The following is a 21,998-nucleotide window of genomic DNA, read 5'->3' on the forward strand; positions in this document are numbered from 1 at the left end:
AAATCAGTTCGGGGCAGACCACTCAAAATCTGTGAAACACTGTAACCGGTGTACCAATAAAAACAATAATTAAAATAAATGTATTATATTAAATAATATGTTCCAAATGTAAATATTCTAAATCTCCATAGGCATGTGCACCCAGCGTCAGTCATTCGAACCTCTGCAAGACTTAATCCCCGGGGTAGTGGTTTCTTCCCCGGAGACTGGGGTCTTGAAGACATTCGCTTACGGTAGAGACCAGTTTCGTTACAATTAAAATTTTGATGTAGGAGATGGGGTAGGCTTTGGCGATCCAAAACAATTTTGTAACCCGGGAGGGGAACACATGCCTCAACTTGACGAGACATAAAGTGGAAAGTGTGGTGGTTCATGAAGCAGCTGAACCAGCCGCTCCTAGCATTCAAGGAAGGCACGGAAGTTGGATGCTCAGCTTTTTTCTTAAGGTCTTCGTAGGTTGCTAAGGCTCTCTCTTTAATTGTGAGAAAGCTTTCTCTTGATCACTTGAAACATGAACTCGCAGGGTTCATCTCATAGAAACCAACAGAAGAACTTGGGTGTTACACTGACATCATTTCCCCCATTTACTAATAGCATTTCAACTGATTGGCATTAGAGAACTAGGCTTTGTAGCTACATATGCTAAGAGACTGCTTTCCTCATTAGTCTCTTTTTTTTTTTTGCTGGGCCCCGCCTTAATCCAGTGGGAGGTTTTATCAGTAAGTAGTTCTTGATCCTGCCTCAGGACTGAATTCTAATCAGCGTCTGTAGCTTGAAGACTTTCCCTGTTTTTAGTAAGCATCTGCTTCTTCTAACCTACAAACCGCTGACTTTCTGGACTCCTTTAATCCTGACTGCACACCGATCAATGCTTTTCTGCGTTCGTCCTTTTCATGTCATGATTTGTCACGGACAGCCGATAGTAAGCAGCACTCTCTCTGGACAGTCCCATTCTCCTGGTGGAGCGGTGAGTGCTCTCTCTTTGGAGACACATAGGTGATAAGCCTCACCAGTAATTTCACCACTGCATAATAAGAGTTGCTGTCCCTGTCGCCTCCCATAACCTCCCTTGCCCCCTTTCACCCGCTCCTAAGCCTTTGCCCTATGTGTTCGTTTTTGTGGATGAGGCAGTACCAGCTAGGCCAGGCCAGATGATGCGTGCAATAGTACTAAACAACACAAGATCTCAGAGGTCTTAAAAACCCACCCTGGGTAAAATTAAATAAAAAATAAAAGTAAAATCCCCTGCGCCGCGCCTATCCTGTAGGTCATTCTAGTCACTCGGGGTCCCAGGTTGATACCAGTGATGGCAGTTGTCATCTTGAAGGTTGGTGGTCCCTGAGGCAGAGAGAAAAGGGGTGTGTGTGTGTGGGGGGGGGGGTGTCTCATTGGTCATAAAATGCCCTGTCCTGCATGTCACCTGTGCTCACGATGTGCGGTCCGGAAGTAGTCACGGTACCGCACCCACCGACAGGGGAGGGGTGGGGTTAGAACACGTGGTCCTGCCACACGCCTCCAAGGTTGAGGACCCACAGGTCTTTGCGAAGAACACCTTAACGATGACCGCAGAGGATTTCCTCGCAATTACTGTTCTTTGTCTTCCCGGTTTTTGTTTAATTCTTAGCGTTTGCTGGTTAACTGAATTTTACTGTCTCTCCTCCCTTGCTAAATTTGAGATAATTAGCGTGAGTAAGTTTAACATGATTTGTAGTAGTTTACATTATTTCCCTGGGTCAGAAGTTTTGGCACATGCAAAATAAAGCTAAGTAAAATTAAAAGCTACTGGGATCTTCCTGCTTATCTTATGAGGTATGAAATTTTGAAATGGGCAAAAGGTACGCGGTTTATAGGGACAACTGAGTTGAAATTATTTTGGAGCGTCATTTGTCCATGAGCCGTGGGGTCAGGCAGGCCTGGGTCAAACACTGCTTCTCTAATGTAATGGGTATGTGATCTTAGATTACTTAGCCTCTCACAGGCATAACTTCCTCATTTATAACTATAAAAACGTACAAATATATCTGTTCAGATGTCAAGTAAAACATAGTGGTGTTTATCGCCAGGCGTTTCTGAAATTCCACTGAAATGAAAGTAAAATCACTTTTTTTTGAAAGAATACATCCATAAGGTCAAAGAAGACGGAAGGTAGTCACAGAGGACTGACAGTAGTAGTTATGAGCCACATATTATAGTCGTAATAACGTAAGAACAAATACTGATTTAACAAAAAGCTGTGATCCAACTATTATTGGGAAGATGGAGGGAAGGTTGGGAGCAATAAGGTTAAGAAAACTTTAGTGAGAGACAAATAGTAATGTCTCAAACTGAAAAAAAATCACGAAATAGAAATCCAGTCATATTTACAAATACGGAAGCACATCCTGGGGGGAGGGGCTAATAAAGTAGTTGAATGGTTTCGTCTGTGGGGGATGGGTTTCAGATAGGACAGAGTAGGCAGAGGGCTGCTCTTTCCATTATAAACCTTGCCGTGTATTTGACTTGGGCAGCTGTGCGTGCTTTTCCTTTTTTAGTGATTTGATTTAAAAATATATATCTATAAATTAAAAACGAGTTTCAAAACCAGCCCCAAAGTCTTGTGGTGGCTTTCAAATAGAAATAATAACAAGCACCTTTACCTGCCGGCGCACAGAGGAGGCGTTCAGCAAAGGCCAGTTTCCTTCCTTGTGTCGACTGGACGGGGTATGTGTTTGCAGTAATATTCATGATTCAGAGATTAGGTGGTTGACTAAACAGCAATGTGAGGTATGTCACAAAGCAAATTATGTGCCCTTCTCATTTTTTTTTTTTTAATGGACGGTTTTATTTTTCTTGGAACCGTATCAACCTGATGGTTACTGTTTCTTAGAATTTAGACCTCCGTGCAACTGACACATGAAAAATTACCCAGCTCTTGAGCGCATCTAGTCCGTTCACCTAGAGGAGACTTAAAAATACGTAGCAACTTGGAAATTGCTCCAGCAAACCTGAATCCAGTAATGTCTGTGCCTAGATTATACCGTATTGAAGGCCGAGGACATTTTCTGTCTCTTCTGGAGTTATGTCACTTAGCTGTTCTATCCTCCTAGCTCACTGCCAGCTTTGTTCTTTGAGCCCTCGCCGTGGTGGATGGTGGTGACCGAAGTTGTAAAGAAAGCCAGCCGGCATAAAGCTCTTGTGTGTTTCGCGTATGACACGTATTATATAACGAGACTAAACGCCCTGTGGACAGCGACCGTATATTCTGCCGTACCGTTATGTGCCGTAGCACCTAGCATAATGAACGCCATGCAAGCGTAGACACCCAGTTCGTCGTCCAACGTATACCCAACACCTACTAAGCGCCTGGCCCTGTGCGAAGCTCTAAAAATATCTCCGTGTACCGGACAGATGATGCCTCCCGCTGTCGTGGACTTTACACTCTGACAAAATACGTGTCGGATTTAGTAAGCCAGTAGCCCAGTAAAATAATGGCCCACGCGGAACCACTTAAGCAGGGTAAAGAATTGTATATATAAAGAGTCTAATCCTTTTCAGCTGTGTTTGTGGTATGATGTAAGCTCATGCTGTAAGAAGGAAATAGTGGTATCTGACCTTTTTTCCTCTTTGCTTTTCTTTGTAGATAAGATGCGCCAAGTCACTTGCAGCTGTCTGCAGAAGAAAAATCCCTAGTGCTCTGCTCTTGCCATAATACCAAACCTTTCGACTTCTGCTTTGGTGCTGCAACACTGGAAGAATTGCACACAGGTCCCAGGAATACCCTTTTTCCATTTGAGTGGTTCTTTGTGGATGGAAAATTATTGGAGGCTTAACAGCTACCCTGTTTGAGAGCTCTCTCTCTCTAGTCTGAACTGCGTAATAAATCGGGCCACGTACCCATGAGCCACACAGCCAGTTCTGGTCAGGAGCTGGCTGAAAACTGTGCTGCGCGTGTAGCAGGAATGGCACAAGAAGAGAGCCGTCGTGGTCAAGCGCCATCTACCTTTTATCACGGTGCCAACCAAGAACTTGACCTGTCCACCAAAGTGTACAAAAGGGAAACAGGAAGTCCTTATTCTGTGTTAGTGGACACCAAGATGAGCAAACCACATCTCCACGAAACAGAGGAACAGCCGTATTTCAGGGAGACAAGGGCAGTGTCTGACGTGCATGCTGTTAAAGAAGACCGGGAGAATTCTGATGACACAGACGAGGAGGAGGAGGAGGAAGTCTCTTACAAAAGGGAGCAGATCATAGTGGAGGTAAACCTTAATAATCAAACATTAAATGTGTCTAAAGGGGAAAAGGGTGTCTCTTCTCAGTCCAAAGAGACTCCTGTTCTGAAGACAAGCAGTGAGGAGGAAGAGGAAGAGAGCGAGGAGGAGGCCACCGATGACAGCAATGACTACGGAGAGAACGGAAGGCAGAAGAAGAAGGAGAAGACGGTGGAGAAGGCCAGCGTCACACAAAGGAGAACCAGGAGGGCCGGCTCCGTGGCCGCAGCTACCGCTTCCCCGACTCCCAGGACTACCAGAGGGCGTAGGAAGAGTGTAGAGCCACCTAAGCGGAAGAAGCGGGCCGCGAAGGAGCCCAAAGCCCCAGTCCAGAAAGCTAAGTGCGAGGAGAAAGAGACTCTGACCTGTGAGAAGTGCCCCAGGGTGTTTAATACTCGCTGGTACCTGGAGAAGCACATGAACGTTACTCATAGGCGCATGCAGATCTGTGATAAGTGTGGCAAGAAGTTTGTCCTGGAAAGTGAGCTGTCCCTTCACCAGCAAACAGACTGTGAAAAAAATATTCAGGTAGGTTTCATCACCGAGAGGGCAAACCTTTCAGGATACAACCTGGCTGTTCAGACTCACCTGGTGTCTGCCCAAGAGAATAAATACAGTAGAGGCTGAAGGGACAGTTGTCACCGATTTCTCTTTTTAAAAGCTCCTTCCTGCTTTGGTCTTTTCAAAACCCAGGCTTAACATTTTCTTTCAAAAGCATTGCATTTAACTGACGCTGGACTAGTGGGAAGCCAGGTACGTGGAAGGGGGATCTGTTGTAGGTGATTGCCCAGGAGGTAGAGTCAACACCGACTTGGCACTGAGATTCGCTGTTGTAAGACATACGTAATGTGTCATTCGTTCTGGCATCTTCTCTGTCAAGGTGGGAGACACTGAGTCAAGGTCAGGAATAGAGAGAGGTCCCCTTCTGGGTTTGAAAGGATGCCAGATTCTAGTGCAGCTGATGGGGACAAAAACCGTAATGACTCAGACCGGTGAAAATGGAAGATCTCCAGGAGTGAGTTTGCTTTTACCAGTGGAGAGATGACAACATTAAATTTATCAAGAGGCTGAGCCCATGGGAATATGCAAACTTTAAACAGAGGCTGAGCTGGTTGAAAGTGTTGCCCGCCTGGCGGTAGGGTTACATAATGCTCCCGTACGGTATCATTAAGGTAACAGAGTGTGGTATTCAAACCAGGCTGGTGTCCTGAAAGGACGGTACTGTGACAGGTTAAGAGGTATGCTAATTATATTATGTTGAGCCGTATTGGTTTGTACATGTGAATGCATATTGATGAATGTTCATAAAAGGTAAGTCTGTTAACGTCTCCGCAAGATATGTAAAATACAAGTGCTGTGCTGCATTCAAGCTAAACTTCTTTTGAAAAGTGAAATTGTTCTGTTTTGGTTTGTTTCTTGGAGCGTGCTTGATCTGGAGCCCTCCTTCGTCTTCACTTTCCCGCTTGCTTTTGATCAACAATTGAGATCACTGCTTTACTCTAAACAGGTTTTTAAAATATAAGTTACATTTGCTAGACATTCACTGCTTTTGATTCGTCGGCTGTGACGTCACCTGTTTCGCGCTTGCGCTTGGTAATGAAAGAAGGCTGAGTGGTGGCGCCCCTGCCCTCCCGTAGCTGTAGCTACCGTTGCCGTTGCCCTTGCTCAGTTGTCAACTGGTTCAGACCGAAGGGAGCGCGACGCGATGCTGCACCCTAGGGGTCGGACTTCGGCTCTGTGATGACCCTTGCTGAAAGGTGTATCTTGATGTTTATGCAGTTGTGGTTTTTTTGTTGCTACTCAAATTTTCTCTACGAAGTTACAGAAAGAAAGCATTTAGTACATCCTCCTTCTGTGACTTTCCTCGCTGTTGCTGACCATAAGGCATTTAAACTTGTGTTCAGGTTTTCTGGAATCCGCCGGAAGAGTGCTATTCACATTCCTGAAGGACACTGCTTCGTTCATATGTGTAGATCCTAATAATCCTGGCGACCCAGGAAGAAGTAAAAATCGAAACCCTGCCCTGCATAATGGCTTTGGGGGGTGGGGGGGTCTGCCCTTTTCTCAAGCAGGTCCAAGCACAGGCTTATTTTTTACACTCCGAGTTCTTGTTTCCCGAAGGGATCGTGATGCTCAAGATCTTTATTTACAGTGAATAACTACTTGTTCCCTTAAATATCCCAGAGTCTGGTGGTTACCTAGAACATTCTAGGATTGTTTTGCTTTAACCAGAAATATTTTATTTTGATACGCTTTATGCCTGGTATTCTAGACTATCCATGATTTGTAATACGAGGAACTGAGCACTGTTGGCGCGTGTGTTTCCTATAGATGCGTGTACGAGAGATCCGAAGCTGGCCCTAAGGGGGAAGGAGGTTTAGGAGTTACAGAAAATTCTGCCAGAGGGAAATGTTTAGTAGAGTAAATGAGATAATGGGAAGATACAATAAAATCTCAATAAATTGTGTGAATGGAGGCTCCAAATGCATTCTTTAAGGTACAGAAACATTGTTACGCTTCCACAGATCTATAACCTTTAATGTGTGTTTTATCTTGCTTTTATCTGTGCTGCTTTAAAATTAGTTTGTAATCTCTGGGAAGCACCTGTTACCTGCATGCTGACTTACATGTAGGAGACAGATGCTCTTCGTAATTCATTTATTTTTAAAAACTTGGTTCTTCTCGTTGGTACTGTACTAATTTGCTGAAAGCAGTCGAGTCTTCTGTATGAGTGGAACTTCCCATTTCTTTCCGTCTTCCTTTTTGCCATTGTTTTTGTACTCCCGACGTGTGTCTAAAAGATGCGTCTTGGAGAATAGAACATACAGAGGTTGGTGTTGGCATCTGGACTCCTCAGAGGACTGGCTTCGGTTTGGACTCGGGCCCTGTGCCCCGAGTCTAAGGCACGGCCGTTTCGTAGCGGGCCGGTAGGCAGCTATGGCTTTCTGCAGGCCCCCGTAAATAAAGATTATTTCTATTTATCCTGCTCAGTGTGTTTCCTGTAACAAGTCCTTCAAGAAACTCTGGTCCCTTCATGAACACATCAAGATCGTCCATGGGTATGCAGAAAAGAAGTTTTCCTGTGAAATTTGCGAGAAGAAATTCTACACCATGGCTCATGTGCGGAAACACATGGTTGGTAAGTTCTTCCTGCTGCTTTTCTCACCACCCCCGTCATTGTCCCTCGTTCTTTGGTGTGTTTGAGGCTTCGGATTGGGCAGGATCTGAGGAACGGCCTTGCCGTAATCGTAATGGGTTCTGACTCGCTGAAACTAAACGCTCCGTGTCTCCCCTGAGCTTCCGCGGCGCAGCGTGCGCGGGGTAGGTGGCCTTCCGCACCCGGGCTTCTTTCCAGCGTCGTGGCCTCTTCCTCTCTTGAGAACGTTGCTGCGAAGGCCTCACTAATTAAAGCGTGGAAGGTTAAGGTGGCACGATTACCTCGCAGTAGGAGCGGGGTCTGGGCCACTTTGAGCGGCTTGGCGGGCCCGTCGTGAGTCCGGCGCCTTCTGTGTTCCAGCACACACGAAAGACATGCCGTTTACATGCGAAACCTGTGGAAAGTCGTTCAAACGCAGCATGTCCCTCAAGGTGCACTCCTTGCAGCATTCTGGAGAGAAGCCCTTCAGATGCGAGGTAAGGGCTGTGCTGGGCCCCGGCCCTGGGGCGGGGCAGGGGCGGGGGAGGGGGGGCGCGGTGAGGGAGGGGAGCGGGGCCGCGGGCGCCAGGTGCCGCTTCTAACACCCCGGTAGCTCTCCCAGACTAGGGCAGCCCCGGGACTGACACAGAGCGAGTTGTTTCTCTTTCCTCAGTCATCCCGACAAGTCGGGTGTGCTTCGGGGATCATTCTGCAGAAGCCCTCCCTCTTGCTAATAACCGAGCTGCAGACATATAGCAGCGCCGCAGAGGGAGCCTCAGCGACCTCGTGGGCTGGGCCCCAGCGAGGCCAGCGAGCGCGGCTCTCACGCGTCTCCCCGTGTCCGCTGCAGAACTGTGACGAGAGGTTCCAGTACAAGTACCAGCTGCGCTCGCACATGAGCATCCACATCGGGCACAAGCAGTTCATGTGCCAGTGGTGCGGCAAGGACTTCAACATGAAGCAGTACTTTGACGAGCACATGAAAACACACACTGGTAAGAGTTCCCGGGGACCGGTTGGTCACCACCTGGGCATCTGTGCACGCAAAACTCGAGAGCACACATTCGCGTTCTGAGTGCAGATCCTCCTTGAGATAAGCCCGACAGGTGGAAACACAGACGTGTCGTCCTGGGAGACCGGGCTCTCGTTAACTCCGTTCGTTTAAAAACGGAGTGTCTGCCAGTGCCTTTTACCCATGGGTCCCTCCGAGACATCGGACGCTTAGGGCACAGGATTCCTGAAATTGTACGCCACTTATTTTGTGTACGTGCGTTTGTGCTTTTTTAAGGAAAGGGTTCCGGACCCTTAAAACACGAAGGCCGCCAACTGCTTTAGATCGAATACTCTCTCAGCTCGCTTAAAGTCTGATTGGATTGGATTTCCCGAAACTGACCACTTTTCAGGAACCTCTCCCGTCAAATGAGTCTTACTTTAACCATTCCGTGTTTCTAGGGGTGTATGCTTCCTAGCACGGATGTGAATCTTTATAAGCACTTGACCACCCAGCCCGCAGGGACGCACGGCATCAGTGTATCTCAGCCTTGACCGGGTATTCTGGGGTTAGCAGTCTTTGCAGCGATCGAACAGTGTGAACCACCTTCCGGGTTTCTAAATAGAATCTAGTCACAGGTTTCTCCGTTCTGTTAGTACAAAGTGACAGAGCTAGAAAGAACCACGGGATTAACTTGCTTAGCGCCCTGCTCGTTTGGCTCGGCCAGTGGTGAGGAAACTGTCCTGGCCGGATCACTATAGTGCGCATTTTTCTGTCAAAGTCCGGAGAAGAACGCCTGCCTGGCTTCTTTCCCATTCAGGGCAGCGCACCCTGCGATTTTAAGGATTAGTCTAGATGAAGAGTCACGAGAGGATTTTCATTAAATAAGTTACACCCCAAAGAGTAACTTTGAAGCCCAAGCAAATGGGTGGCAGGATATATCAGCATAGGTAACAAATTCTCCTCTTCTAATTTGGTGGCTCTCAGATAGACTCCTGGTTGTAACTGAGTCACTTTTAGGATTCAGTTTTTTGTTGGAAAGCAGGAAACTGTGGAACTACGTGGAAAATAAGCTCTTGGGAAGGCAGAAGCTGTGTCACATTCACACACGATGCCTGGGACATAGCGGGGCCCCATAAATGTCCCACGATTGGAAGGAACCTGGAGCCACCAGTGCCCTCTGCCTCGCGCCCCTGCTCTTCTCTGCGTGTCTTCTGGGCCCTTCTGTCCCGGTTCCGGACTCGCTCTTCCTTCTGCGGTTCTTCCTCTTTCTTCCTTCCCCTCCGTCCTTCCTTCTCTAGGCCCTTAAATGTCCACAACACGAAATAGAGTGTGTATTTTGTGATTAACTTATTTGTTGAATAAAATTTTATGTTGAATGTTCTTTGACCAAATAGGCAAGTTCAACATTTCCTGTTTCTTCCAAAACAAACAAAAAAATATAGCCACCTAAATTCACTTAAATTTTTATCCCTCTCATTAAAAGAGTAGTACATACTTCTTAAAGTGTATTAGAAAATGCGGAAGTTGAAAACAAAACAAAAATGATCATCGCTGAAAGACCATGACTGTTAACATTTTGGCATACATTTAAAAAAATTCTTTACTTTCTTAACACACGTATAGATAGATCCTGCGCATAAGTATTTATGTGTTCGTGTGTATAGTCATAAAACAAAAGTTGGGTCTTTATTGTAACCTACTTTGCCTTTTTACTGTGTTATGTCATTACCAGTCATATCGTTTTAATGGTTGTATAATATTCCTGCTGGTAAATTTGCTGTAATAATAGCCGTCATTTGCTATGCACATATATGTCAGGCACTGTCTAAAGTGCTTTGCATACGTTACCTCCTACAATAAATACAACTTTTAACAATAGTCCCATAAAGTAAAAGATGTTGTTTTCTATTTTTTTTAGCCAGTTCCCTATTGGACATTTAGATGATTTCTGTTTCCAACTTTTCTACTCTTCTAAATAATACGGTGATAGACAACTTTGTGGTTAACACATCCATGACTAGTCACTTAGGGTAAATTCCCGGAAATGGGATTATCAGGGCAAAGAGACGTGCACGGTCTTAAGACGTGGTATGTGTTGGAAAATAGCCATCCACCTACACTCTCACTGGCTGCGCCTGAAAACACCCATTTCCCCAACGCTTTCCAACGCTAAATAAAATCATCGCTGATTTGATAGGTGGAAAATGGTTTCTTATTGTAATAATTTGCGTGTAATTAATTGCTAAGTAAGAGTGGACATTTTTTCATGCACTTGTTGAGAATCCGTTTATTTTCTTTCCTGAATTGCTTGTGCCTCTACTGTATTCACCTTTCCATTGCAGAGCTTGACTTTTTTTTTTTTAATTGTTCATAATAGCTCTTTATATATATTTACATATACTGGACCTCGTTTAACACTAATATTAAAATACTCTTCCCTGGTTTGTCATCTGCCTTTTAATGTTGTCCGTGATACCCGAGCTGGGAGAGTAGCTGGTTGGTGGGGTGGGACAAACCTGGCTGTGCCGTTCACTCCCGTGGGGCCTTCCATGAATTATGCAACCTCAGTGGGTGTCTGCTTCCTTGGTATTAAGTAAGGATGACAGGAGTACCTGGAAAATACAAGGAGAAGGGTTAGCACTCAAGAAGAAAAGGGATAGCTCTTTTAAGGCTGGGCAAAACCACATTTAGAGTGTGTTTTATTGGGGATTAAGGCCATTGCAGGAACAGACATTGCTTGGGCTGTTTCTTTGCAGTTAAAGAGACTTGAGGTGGATCTTATCTAGGGAAGCTGGCCAGCCCTCAGGCAGGGTCTCCTAGGGTGGTGTGGACATGGGGTGAGTTCAGCATGGAATAATTGCTGATTCTCCTCGTACCAGGCGCAGCACTAAGTGCCTGGCGACACAGGGATGAGTTGAGACCCGGTTTGTGCCCTCAAGGGACTTCCAGTCCAGGGACAGTGATGATGATTGTGGTGTAGTAGTAATAGTCATAATAACAATATAGTAATAATAATAATAACAGTCCTAATGCGCCACTAAAACGCGTGGAGCGTCTGCTACGTGCTGGAGACTGTTCTAAGCTCTTTCCTTCTATTTCCAACTTATCTCAGTAACCTACTATTGTTACCTTCAGTTTTCAGATGAGGAAACTGAGGCTCGGAGATCACATAACTTGTCCAAGGCAGTCTGACTCCAGAGCCACATATTTAACGGTTCTGATATAATTTAACGTAGCAAGTGATAAAATGGGGGGGAGGGGGGGTGTGCAGGGCCTCATGAGGGCAGACAGCACCATCCCAGAGTCTGGTTCTCAGCTTCCAGAATGTGCCCGTGTACTCCAGCAGATCAGGATCAGAGGAACTGATAGGTGCTAAATAGTGTTAATGATCTATAAACAAAACCGCTGATTTATTAATTCACAGTGAAAAAGCTGAGCGGCAGGTGGCTCAGAGCTCTTATTTCTTTGGTCGTCATGTTCTTTGCCTAAATAAAAATCTATGTCGGAAGCTAAATTATCAGAAGATTGGTAGGGATGGGGAATTACAGGAGAGGAAGGTAATTGAAAGATCTTAATAGTGACTACCATATGTCATTGAACCTGATTGCAGCCATCCCTCGTGAGACAGACTTCATTTGCACACTGCTAAGAAAATGTTGCCAAGTAAAAATGCCACATCGTTGATTGTCGGGTGTGTGTCCGTTTCTGAGATGCTGACATGCCAGGGCACGCATGTCTTAATGTCTTAAAGTAACACATAGTTGTTTATAAACATCAGTCAAGAACCAACCAGGGGCACCTGGGGGGCTCAGTCGGTTAAGCATCCGACTTCAGCTCAGGTCATGATCTCACGGTCTGTGAGTTCGAGCCCCACGTCGGGCTCTGTGCTGACAGCTCGGAGTCTGGAGCCTGCTTCGGATTCTGTGTCTCATTCTCTCTCTGCCCCTCCCCCACTTGTGCTCTGCCTCTCTCTGTCTCTCAAAAATAAATAAATGTACAAAAAAATTTAAAAAAAGAACCAACCGAATTGTGGGGGGCACCTGGGTGGCTCAGTCAGTTAAGTATCCAACTCTTGATCTCAGTTCAGGTCTTGATCTCAAGGTCCTGAGTTCAAGCCCCACGTTGGGCTCTGTGCTGAGCATGAAGCCTACTTAAAAAGAAAAAATAATGGGGCGCCTGGGTGGCGCAGTCGGTTAAGCGTCCGACTTCAGCCAGGTCACGATCTCGCGGTCCGTGAGTTCGAGCCCCGCGTCGGGCTCTGGGCTGATGGCTCGGAGCCTGGAGCCTGTTTCCGATTCTGTGTCTCCCTCTCTCTCTGCCCCTCGCCCGTTCATGCTCTGTCTCTCTCTGTCCCAAAAATAAATAAAACGTTGAAAAAAAAATTAAAAAAAAAAAGAAAAAAGAAAAATTAAAAAAAAAAAAAAAAAAGAACCTACCAAATTGGGCTCCTGTAGTGAACAGGACTGAAACATCCCTGGGTTCACAGGGCTTGCAGTGAGTCTAGGGGGCAGACACACGAGGCACCACACTGGTTCGCTGACGAGAGCCCAGCAAGTACGCGGAACTAAATGAGGTTGGCTAGAGTTTGGGGGACAGGCACGGCCTGGTGTGGAGTGTGATGAGACGTGTTACTGGAGAGCAGGTGCCAGGTCTCACTCACACACACACACCACACACACAAACACACACCCATAAGACGTGTAAAAACGTTTGGACTTTATTCTAACGACAGTGGGAAGTTCTTGAATGGCTTTGAGCAGATTGTGACACAGCTCTCGAAAGTTCTCTCTGGCCGCCTGTGGAGATTGGGCTGGAGGGCGGGGAGCGAGAAAAGAGATGGCGAAAGCAGTCAGGTGGCTATTGCAGTTAATCTAGGGGAATGAGGGTGAGGATATGGACTGTGGTAATGGCAGTGGGTGAAATGAAAGTGATGCACCAGGGAGGTGAACTTGGTGACTGATTGGATAAAGGTGGTGTGCGAGGGAAGAATCAAGGGGTAGTCCCAGGTTCTTGGGTCTTGAATGCCATTTGTCAAGATAGAGAACGGTGGATGGAGGGACACGTTTGCTAGGCAAGATAATGAGTTTAATTTTGCACTTGTTAGATTGTTTTTTTTTTTTTTTTTTAGCCTTTATTTTTGAGAGAGACAGAGCGCATGAGCGAGGGAGGAACAGAGGGAGAAATAGAACTTGAAGCAGGCTCCAGGCTCTGAGCTGGCAGCACAGAGCCCAACATGGGGCTGGAACCCACGAGTCGTGAGATTATGACCCGAGCCGAAGTCAGACGCTTAACCGACTGAGCCACCTAGGTACCCCTTGCACCTGTTAGTTGTGAGACCTCCCGTGGGACATGCAAGTGGAAATACCCAGTAGGCAGTCTGTAAAAAAAAATGGGTTTAAAGCTGAAGAGAGAGATTTTAGGCCACACACATCGATCTGTGGGTTTCTGCTGCTGCTCAAGGGCATTCATACTAAGCAGACTGGAAACCAAGATCGCTTATCCCTTTGAACAGTGCAAAAGGCAACCAGCTAGCCAGCCCAATTCTTGTTCTTTCCTATCTTCCATGTAGATTCTCTGCCTTCCATTTCTAACGCTCTTCCTTCACACCCATTACAACACTGCTTCCTCCAGTCGGCTTAGCTTTCTATGTAGTAGGCCTTCTCTCTAGATGTATTTGTGTTGAGATACTTTTCTGGTTGCCGTGATGGACTTCGCTTTAGCGTGTCTTCCGGTCACCCATCTACCAGCCCTTCTGCAAAGTGGGACGTTGTGCAGGTGGCCGCGTGCACATAGTACGTTTTGACTCTCCCTTATTTCAGCCTCATTTTCATCCTACCCCGAGGTCTTCAGGAGACCTTCCCATCACTCATTAGCACAGTTAGTTGGGGCCAGATGAGTAATGAGAGTTAGAGGCAAGTGGGATTGTAGACTCACGTCTGGAACAACAAATGTGGAAAATGTGGTAGGACTTCAAGAAATGAATAGAAGAGGGATGAAGCAATGAAAGAGTTTCAAGCAATGAAAAGGACCCATTGAAATGTGATCCCATGGATTTGTGGGAGGCGGGTCCTAAGAGTTGTGGGCTCTTTCTATGGCAAATCATTACAGCCTAGAAGACCACACATGAGAGATGGCTAGAGAGGTCCAGGATTCGATCCGGAATGGAGCACACAACAGAAAGTAAGCTTACAGTGAGGATATGCTGTTTGTGGCGCAGGGTAGTGTGCCTAAAATGTGGTCCGTGACTCAGGTGGACAGCGTTTGCTCAGAGTAGACTAATAATTCAAAGAGTAAGTCCTTTGGCCTTGTTTCCAACCGGCTTTTGGGAGCGAGGACTAGTTCTGGAGAGTCCAGGAGAGAGGGGCCCAGGGGGGTTGAAAGGTTATCAAACAGGTGTGCTTTTAAAACATTATATGATTAAGTAAGTGGTATTTATTTAAGAGAAACAGAATGTACACATAAGCATAAAAAACAAAACATCACTCATCAGCCCTTCGCCTCCGGGTAATGACTGACATTTGTTGTGGTTCTTTCCATATTTTTTCTACAGATGTTTTTCACCAAAAGAGGGTAATACCGTGTGTGCATTTTCATTTAAATTAATAGAGTATGGATTCTCACGTTAGGAATTTGAATTCTACAGTTTTGTAGTATTTGTTAACGGTGCTGTCCATTCAGATGGGTGCGCCATGTTGATTTAATGAACCCCACTTAACAGAGAATTTGAAGTTTTTAAGGTAGTTGGAGGAAATGGGTTAAAATGAAAGAAAACAAGTTGGGCTCAGAAGTTACCCAGAAAGTTGAATGTGGATCACAGAGAAGAGCCTAGCAGTGGCAGCAATTGAATAATGAAAAGCTGAAAGATAAGAGGAATATGATGTCAGAAACTAATACTGGTGATTACAGACAAAACTGATCCCTCCTGACTGCACAGCCCGGTCTCTTGAGGAAGCAAGGAGAATTCTGGCTTTCACAGAAGGAGGGTAATGGGAGATGTCAGTTTTCAAAGGCAAAGATAAGAAATAAGGACTACAGGGGCGCCTGGGTGGCTCAGTTGAGTGTCCGACTTCGGCTCAGGTCGTGATCTCACAGTCGGTGAGTTCGAGCCCCGCGTCGGGCTCTGTGCTGACAGCTCAGAGCCTGGAGCCTGCTTCGAGTTCTGTGTCTCCCTCTCTCTCTGCCCCAACCCCGCTCATGCTCTGTCTCTCTCAAAAATAAATAAACATTAAAAAAAAAAAAACACTTTTTTTTAAAAAAAGAAATAAGGACTCCGATACGGGTACAGAGGTGTTCCCTCCTTGCGTACGGAGGGGTCCCAAAGCGGAGAATGGTAGGAAAATAACATTCCTCCGTGTGTGCAGGGATGCACAAAGCTCCGCCATATGAAGGGCTGTGTTTTATGTGTCGAAAGCACACTCTGGAACCAGACTGCAGGGTTTTAAATCCTGGCTCTCCTCCAGCTGTAGAACCCTGGGCAGCTTTCTTAATTTCCTTATCAGTAAAACAGGGATGATAACATAGCTGCCTCCTACCCAGGTCTGTCCCTGGGAGGATCACCAAAGTTCACAGACGTGAAGTGATGGGAACAGTATCAGGCACACAGGAGGGGTCCATGCACCACAGCTATTGTTTATGCCGAGTAGGGCGAAGACGCTGTTGGAAACGAAAGGGAGCCGACCTGAGCTGAGAACAGACTCTTGTAGCAGGAGTTACAGTAAAGGCACAAGCTCTGTACTCTGAGAATTGGTGAAGGAATTAATAAATACAAGCACATGTCCACTGAAGGGCACGTACACAGGTACTCAGCACGGCGTCCGCATGAAGTGATTAATGGATGTATGCGTTCAAAAACTGTTCTGTTTCCCCCTATGGCTTGGGTAGAAAGGTAGGCTGGCAGCATGGAACTGTGTCGTCATCCAGAGGAAGTTAGGAACCCTAAAAATCAAGCCCTTATTTCTCCCCTAAGTGCCTTGACGGGGCATTTTGTTTCCTTTTTTAAAAATGTTTATTTATTTTTGAGAGAGAGACAGAGAGAGACAGAGTGTGAGAAGTGGAGGGGCAGAGAGAGAAGGAGTCACAGAATCCGAAGCAGGCTCCAGGCTCTGAGCTGGCAGCGCAGAGCCCGACGCGGGGCTCGAACCCACGGACTGTGAGATCATGACCCGAGCTGAAGTCGGACGCTCAACCGACTGAGCCACCCAGGTGCCCCAATTTTGTTTCCTTTTTGACTCATCGGCCCCATGCTTCTCATCCAGGGCCAGGACCCCCTCTCAGCACCCCCCCACACACACGCATGGACATTTGGAAATGATGTAGGGACAGTTTTCATAGAATCTCTTGGGAGCATTTAGTGGGCTGGCACCGGGAACGCCGTGGGCTCTTCGGGTGGGCCAGGCGGTCCCACGTGATGAAGAAGTTGTCTGCAAAAATGCCAGGAGCTCTCCCCCGGGAGCCACGGCAGCGGGGGTTCCCCGGGGTGGGGCGAGCCACCCAGTATTTTCCAAGTCCAATACCAAAAAGTAAGCCACATGCTAAGGATCCCGCGCGAGTAGACACGAAGCGACTTATGCACTCCCCAGGATGTTTTCAGCAGCCTTTCTTCTGGTTGGAATTCAGGAATTGCTAACAGATTAACTTGCCTAAATGTAAGAGGCAGAGACGCGCCCGCGGCCTTAGCTGCTTTGAGCACAGGAAAACGATTCAAACGGTTCTTCGCGTCGGATGTGAAGGATCACTACCGTAGATTTTTTTTTGGGGGGGAGGGGGTTGTTGTTGTTTTTGTTTTTTTAACCAAGCCCAGATGGTAGGTTGCATGTAAGTTTTCCTCCTGTCCGCTCTTACTTGTGAAGCCCCAACTTGGGGAGACTCTCTTAACGCCTCTCAGGCTATAATAACATGCCGCACGGGAGCGATGTGGTGGTGATCTCCTCGTTGAGTGCGAGGACTAGCGTGAGCACGTACTTACCGCCTAGTATGTTAATCGTTTTCTTGTGTCTGTGTTCATCTCAGGAGAGAAACCCTTTATCTGTGAAATCTGTGGCAAAAGCTTCACCAGCCGCCCCAACATGAAGAGGCACCGCAGAACGCACACAGGCGAGAAGCCCTATCCGTGTGATGTGTGTGGCCAGCGGTTTCGCTTCTCCAACATGCTTAAGGCCCACAAGGAGAAGTGCTTTCGGGTGACCAGCCCCGTGAACGTGCCGCCTGCTGTCCAGATCCCACTCACGACCTCCCCGGCCACCCCAGTTCCTTGCGTGGTGAACACACCCACAACGCCCACGCCCCCGATCAGTATGAGCCCCGCAAGCACTCTCCCCCCGCGGCCCATCCCGCACCCCTTCTCACACCTCCACATCCACCCACACCCTCACCACCCGCACCACCTTCCTATCCCTCCGGTCCCGCACCTCCCGCCGCCCCCAGCTCTCTTTAAGAGCGAGCCTTTAAATCACCGAGGCCAGGGTGAGGACAACTTTCTGCGGCACCTGGCAGAAAAGAACAGTTCAGCACAGCATCACTAACATCCATCTCCTTAAGTGTGTTCTCCACGAGCTGTGTGCCCGTGTGTGAGTTTGCAGAAAGGGAGCTGGTGGGCATTTCTGTAGCTGCCAGACTCTCCTCAGCCTCCACCAAGAGCTGTGTCATTGTCTTGGGGAATCGACACATCCAAGGGAATGAACGAGAAGACCGCCTTGCGCTCCCGGAGGGAACTGTCATCTAAACCAGGGGAACCACCGAACTAAAGCCCAATTCGCTTGCATTTTCTGATGGACTTTTATAAATTTCGAATACTCAGACTTGTGGAATTTTATAATTTCATATCAGCTGATGAGGTATGCTTGCTTTTCTATCCCGGGCTTCTCCTCAAAGAGGGGACAGGCCCGGCTTCCTTTGTACTAATCGGGAAGGCTGTGAGATTAATCCAGAGCATTAATTGTATCACTGTGTATCGTAACCAATTCTTTTCAGCTTTTGGCGCTGGCCTCCGAATCGAGCCGGCCGTGTTTCACAGTATATCAAGCATTATAGAGAAAGACAGAAATTTTCTTCTTTGTGTAGCTCTCCTAACGCACTCTTTATTTTACTACAGAAATTATTTTAGAGTTTTTGTATAGACTTCTTTAGTAGTCTGTTTCTAAAATGAAATGTATTTCAATAAGCGGTGTAATTTTTTCAGTGTAGCTGGGCCTATGTTGTAAAATAGAAAAAAAAATTTTTATAATCATCAAAATGTGATTCTTAAAGACGCATATAACTTCTATAGTTCAAAGTTATTCTTACATCCGTACAACTCAAAGGTGCTTCAGAGACTAGATGCATCTGGGAGGGTCTCCAGACACCAGGTCACTGCAGAATGAGGTCTTGCTTTCAGAACTTGGCGTAAGTCCTTGGCAGTTTTTAAATCTCTGCTTCACACTCAAGCATCCGTCTGTCGGGCTCGTTGACACGCTCCTGTCCTCCGTGTTTCGTTTCGTTTGGTTACCGCGTGAAGCGGGATGATTTCATTTGGTCACTGCGCTGAGTGGGGTGATTTGCAGGGAGCTGGACCCTTTCCAGGGACGTCCCCTCACGCTTGCATGTTCGAAAAATCGGAGTCAAGCTGTTCACCGTCAGGAGGAGGAAGTGATGGAGAATCATTCTCCCTCACGTCTGCGTCTCACTTTCCCCAGGGCTTGTTTGTGTCCAGCCGATGGCACAACCAAATGGAAGTCTCACGAGACACTGCTCGTTTCGAGGCTGCTGTATTTTTCTAGAATTGTTAGGAAAATACTCAATAGTACACTAAAATCACAAGCATGAATGATGTTGCTGACAGTAGCTGAGAAGTTTGGATGAGGACAGATTTGACTATGAGTTTTTAAAATGTCTGTTCAGCTATGGATCCAGCCACAACTTTGAGCTGTTCTAACACAGTTTAAATGGTAGCGAGGGAAAGAAAACTGCCTATGTTTTGCTGCCCTGTTCTCTGCAGATAATTATGCGACAGACAGCGGTGTTCCCAGGTGGTGAGGGGAACATCTCTAACCACCGTTAAGATGGGTTACTTTTTCAAGTTTGGGAAGTTTCGAAAGAGCACGATCATTCAGGAACTTATATAGGAAAGTCTGAATAGAAGGGCTAACATACTGCTCATACTTAACTGATCAAATTTCTCCAGACTCCGTACAGCTAAAACTTTTATATATATATGTCTCAGAGAACTGAGTTCCAAAGCTAGGTCTGCTTTCTTACTCTCTCTCCCTCTGTTTTTTAATCTTGACATTTCTTCAGTTCCTCCCCCACCCCCCCACACTGCCTCGGGCTCTTAGATCATTGCCTAAATAAGAACCCTGGCTTTTATTTATTTTTTAACTTTTAATATTAAATGTGCAGATATACTTCAAGCACTTTTCTGGCTGATTAGCTCTGTGGTAGGAAAATTTGGAACTCTTGATGGAGGTCAAGTCCCTCTTTTTAAAATATCACATTCTCTGTTAGCTTTTTGGTTTAAAATTTCCTCATTTTTTTCCTTCTGATTATCGCCTTTTGCCTTCTGTAATGAGCATAGGAAGATTTTGGAACGGGGCAGAAAAGTATCTCAAGACCTACTTTTCTTCCTGTTTTTGGATGTAATTTCTAAAGAATGTTATTTTAAATATTTGCGTGCATTTTTCAGGCACCCAGGTACCCAGACCATTAAGGAAAATTAATTTCTTGTTTGTGATTGTCATTTCTTTCGTGGCTGCGTCCCCTTACTTACTCCACTGTCTCCTTTACCTCCCATGACAAGTTTCTGGGTGGATCTACACCTTTATGTAGACATACCGTCATTTAATGGCCAAGCCTATGATATTAAGATGGTTTTTTAAAAGATGTAAATCGCAGCTTAATTGGTTCTGGTACCTTATTTTATTCTAAACAAATTTACGGTATTCGGTAGCAATTCTGAATTCTAGACTTGAGACCATTAAATCAACCATTTTATGAAGTGTACTATAATGATACACTGGAAAATGCAGGTCGTCATATTTGATTTTTCATTCAAGTGAATATAGCCATAAGAAAATACCTACTTACATAGGAAAACCAGTATGAAGCAAATAATCACCACCACCCTTAACAGAAGCAAAAAAGGATTTGTTTTTGTTTTGTCTTTTGAATCAGCATTGTCACACGGCACCGTTCATAGTGAAATGTATTGTGGAACAATCTGGAAACTTCTGATTGTTTTTCCCCCTAGATGGGTATACTTTCCTTGACTCGGGATTTGTAGTCTTCAGGAAAACTGCTCAGCACGTAACGATTCCTTATCAGTGTCATATTATACACATAAACAATGAGATGCATTAAATAATATTCACGACGCTAATGCTTCTGAATATGAGAACTGCAAGATTAAGCCTTAAACATATATATGTGCGTCAGGTTTAACATGCTTCAGACTCCAACTCAGGGTTGGAAATTTGATTGGGGTCCTTCACTAAGGTAAAAGTTGCATCCTGTGTGTTCCCTCCAGCCTACAGGACAGCACCCCGTGACTTCTTCAGAACTTCATGCCCGTTTGCTATCTGTTTACGAAGAAAAGAACCACGGAGGAGTTTGAGCCCTTAGCCCTCATCTGTCCTTAGTCTGCTAAGACAACAAAGGCCACCTTTCAGCGTCCTAGCGATACCCAATTGAGGTTGTTTCCCATTACTTAATTTCACTGTCTTCAAAGGCTTGTTTCTTTCTTTGGTAGGGTTAAGGCTTACTTGAGGAAACTTCCCAAGGACTTTCTTGAGTTGACATTGCCTTCCCGCCCCCATTCTTATCTCATAGATTTATCATTCAGATATAAGCTCTTCCTTAGCCTTAATGAAAGGCTGCTTGCTGCTTTCTCAAATGGAGTCAGGGAGACTCCGGCTGAGTTAGACGTTTTAATTTGAGTGAAGAAAACAAGGGGAGCAGTTTAAAGGCACGTGGCTTCATTTCCACATCTATTTGTGATTTGATTCTTATTTGTAGCGAGCAGGGAGTCTCCACCTAAGACATTACCGTAGTTCAAAGAAATCTTCGCAAATCAGCCACGTGTCTTTTCACAGTCTATCACTTACATTCATTGTTCTAAATTAATGACGGAGGACGGCATTACCATGGTTGTCTTTTTAAAAACTACATTTGCTGAGGGGCGCCTGGGTGGCTCAGTCGGTTGAGTGACCGACTTCGGCTCAGGTCATGATCTCACGGTTTGTGAGTTCGAGCCTTGCATCGGGCTCTGTGCTGACGGCTCGGTTTGTGAGTTCGAGCCTTGCATCGGGCTCTGTGCTGACGGCTCGGAGCCTGGAGCCTGCTTCCGATTCTGTGTCTCCCTCTCTCTCTGCCCCTTCCCCACTCATGCTCTGTCTCTCTCTGTCTCAGAAATAAGTAAACATTAAAAACAGATTTTTTTTTAATAAAAATAAAAAAAAACTACATTTGCTGGAAGCACCTTTTCATTGTGGCCAGAATGCTCCCTGTACCTCGACTGCCCCTAGTGTACTGACCGAAGGCGAAACACGCTAAAGAGATGCTTGTCAACTTCGAATTTTCTACTTCTCGAAATTTTTTTCAGTCCTTACGTTTGTTACGTGGATATGTGCGTTTCGTTTCATTTTTTATC

General features: G+C 45.9%; 1 protein-coding gene across 3 annotated transcripts in view; it reads left to right on the forward strand.

The window, feature by feature from the left end:
* The window catches only part of ZNF652 (zinc finger protein 652), a 56,107-nt gene extending 35,382 nt beyond the window's left edge, over window positions 1-20,725 (forward strand). For all 3 annotated transcript variants that reach the window (XM_045488480.1, XM_045488479.1, XM_045488481.1), the window contains 5 exons: window positions 3,620-4,778; window positions 7,242-7,389; window positions 7,768-7,883; window positions 8,237-8,381; window positions 17,390-20,725. In XM_045488480.1, coding sequence (XP_045344436.1) covers window positions 3,876-4,778; window positions 7,242-7,389; window positions 7,768-7,883; window positions 8,237-8,381; window positions 17,390-17,901 — 1,824 coding nt within the window. In that variant the 5' untranslated portion in view covers window positions 3,620-3,875 and the 3' untranslated portion in view covers window positions 17,902-20,725. The remainder of the gene's footprint in view (window positions 1-3,619; window positions 4,779-7,241; window positions 7,390-7,767; window positions 7,884-8,236; window positions 8,382-17,389) is intronic.
* Window positions 20,726-21,998: the final 1,273 nt, after the last annotated feature.

Source organism: Leopardus geoffroyi, chromosome E1 (genome assembly GCF_018350155.1).
Source record: "Leopardus geoffroyi isolate Oge1 chromosome E1, O.geoffroyi_Oge1_pat1.0, whole genome shotgun sequence".
Classification (NCBI taxonomy): Eukaryota; Metazoa; Chordata; class Mammalia; order Carnivora; family Felidae; genus Leopardus; species Leopardus geoffroyi.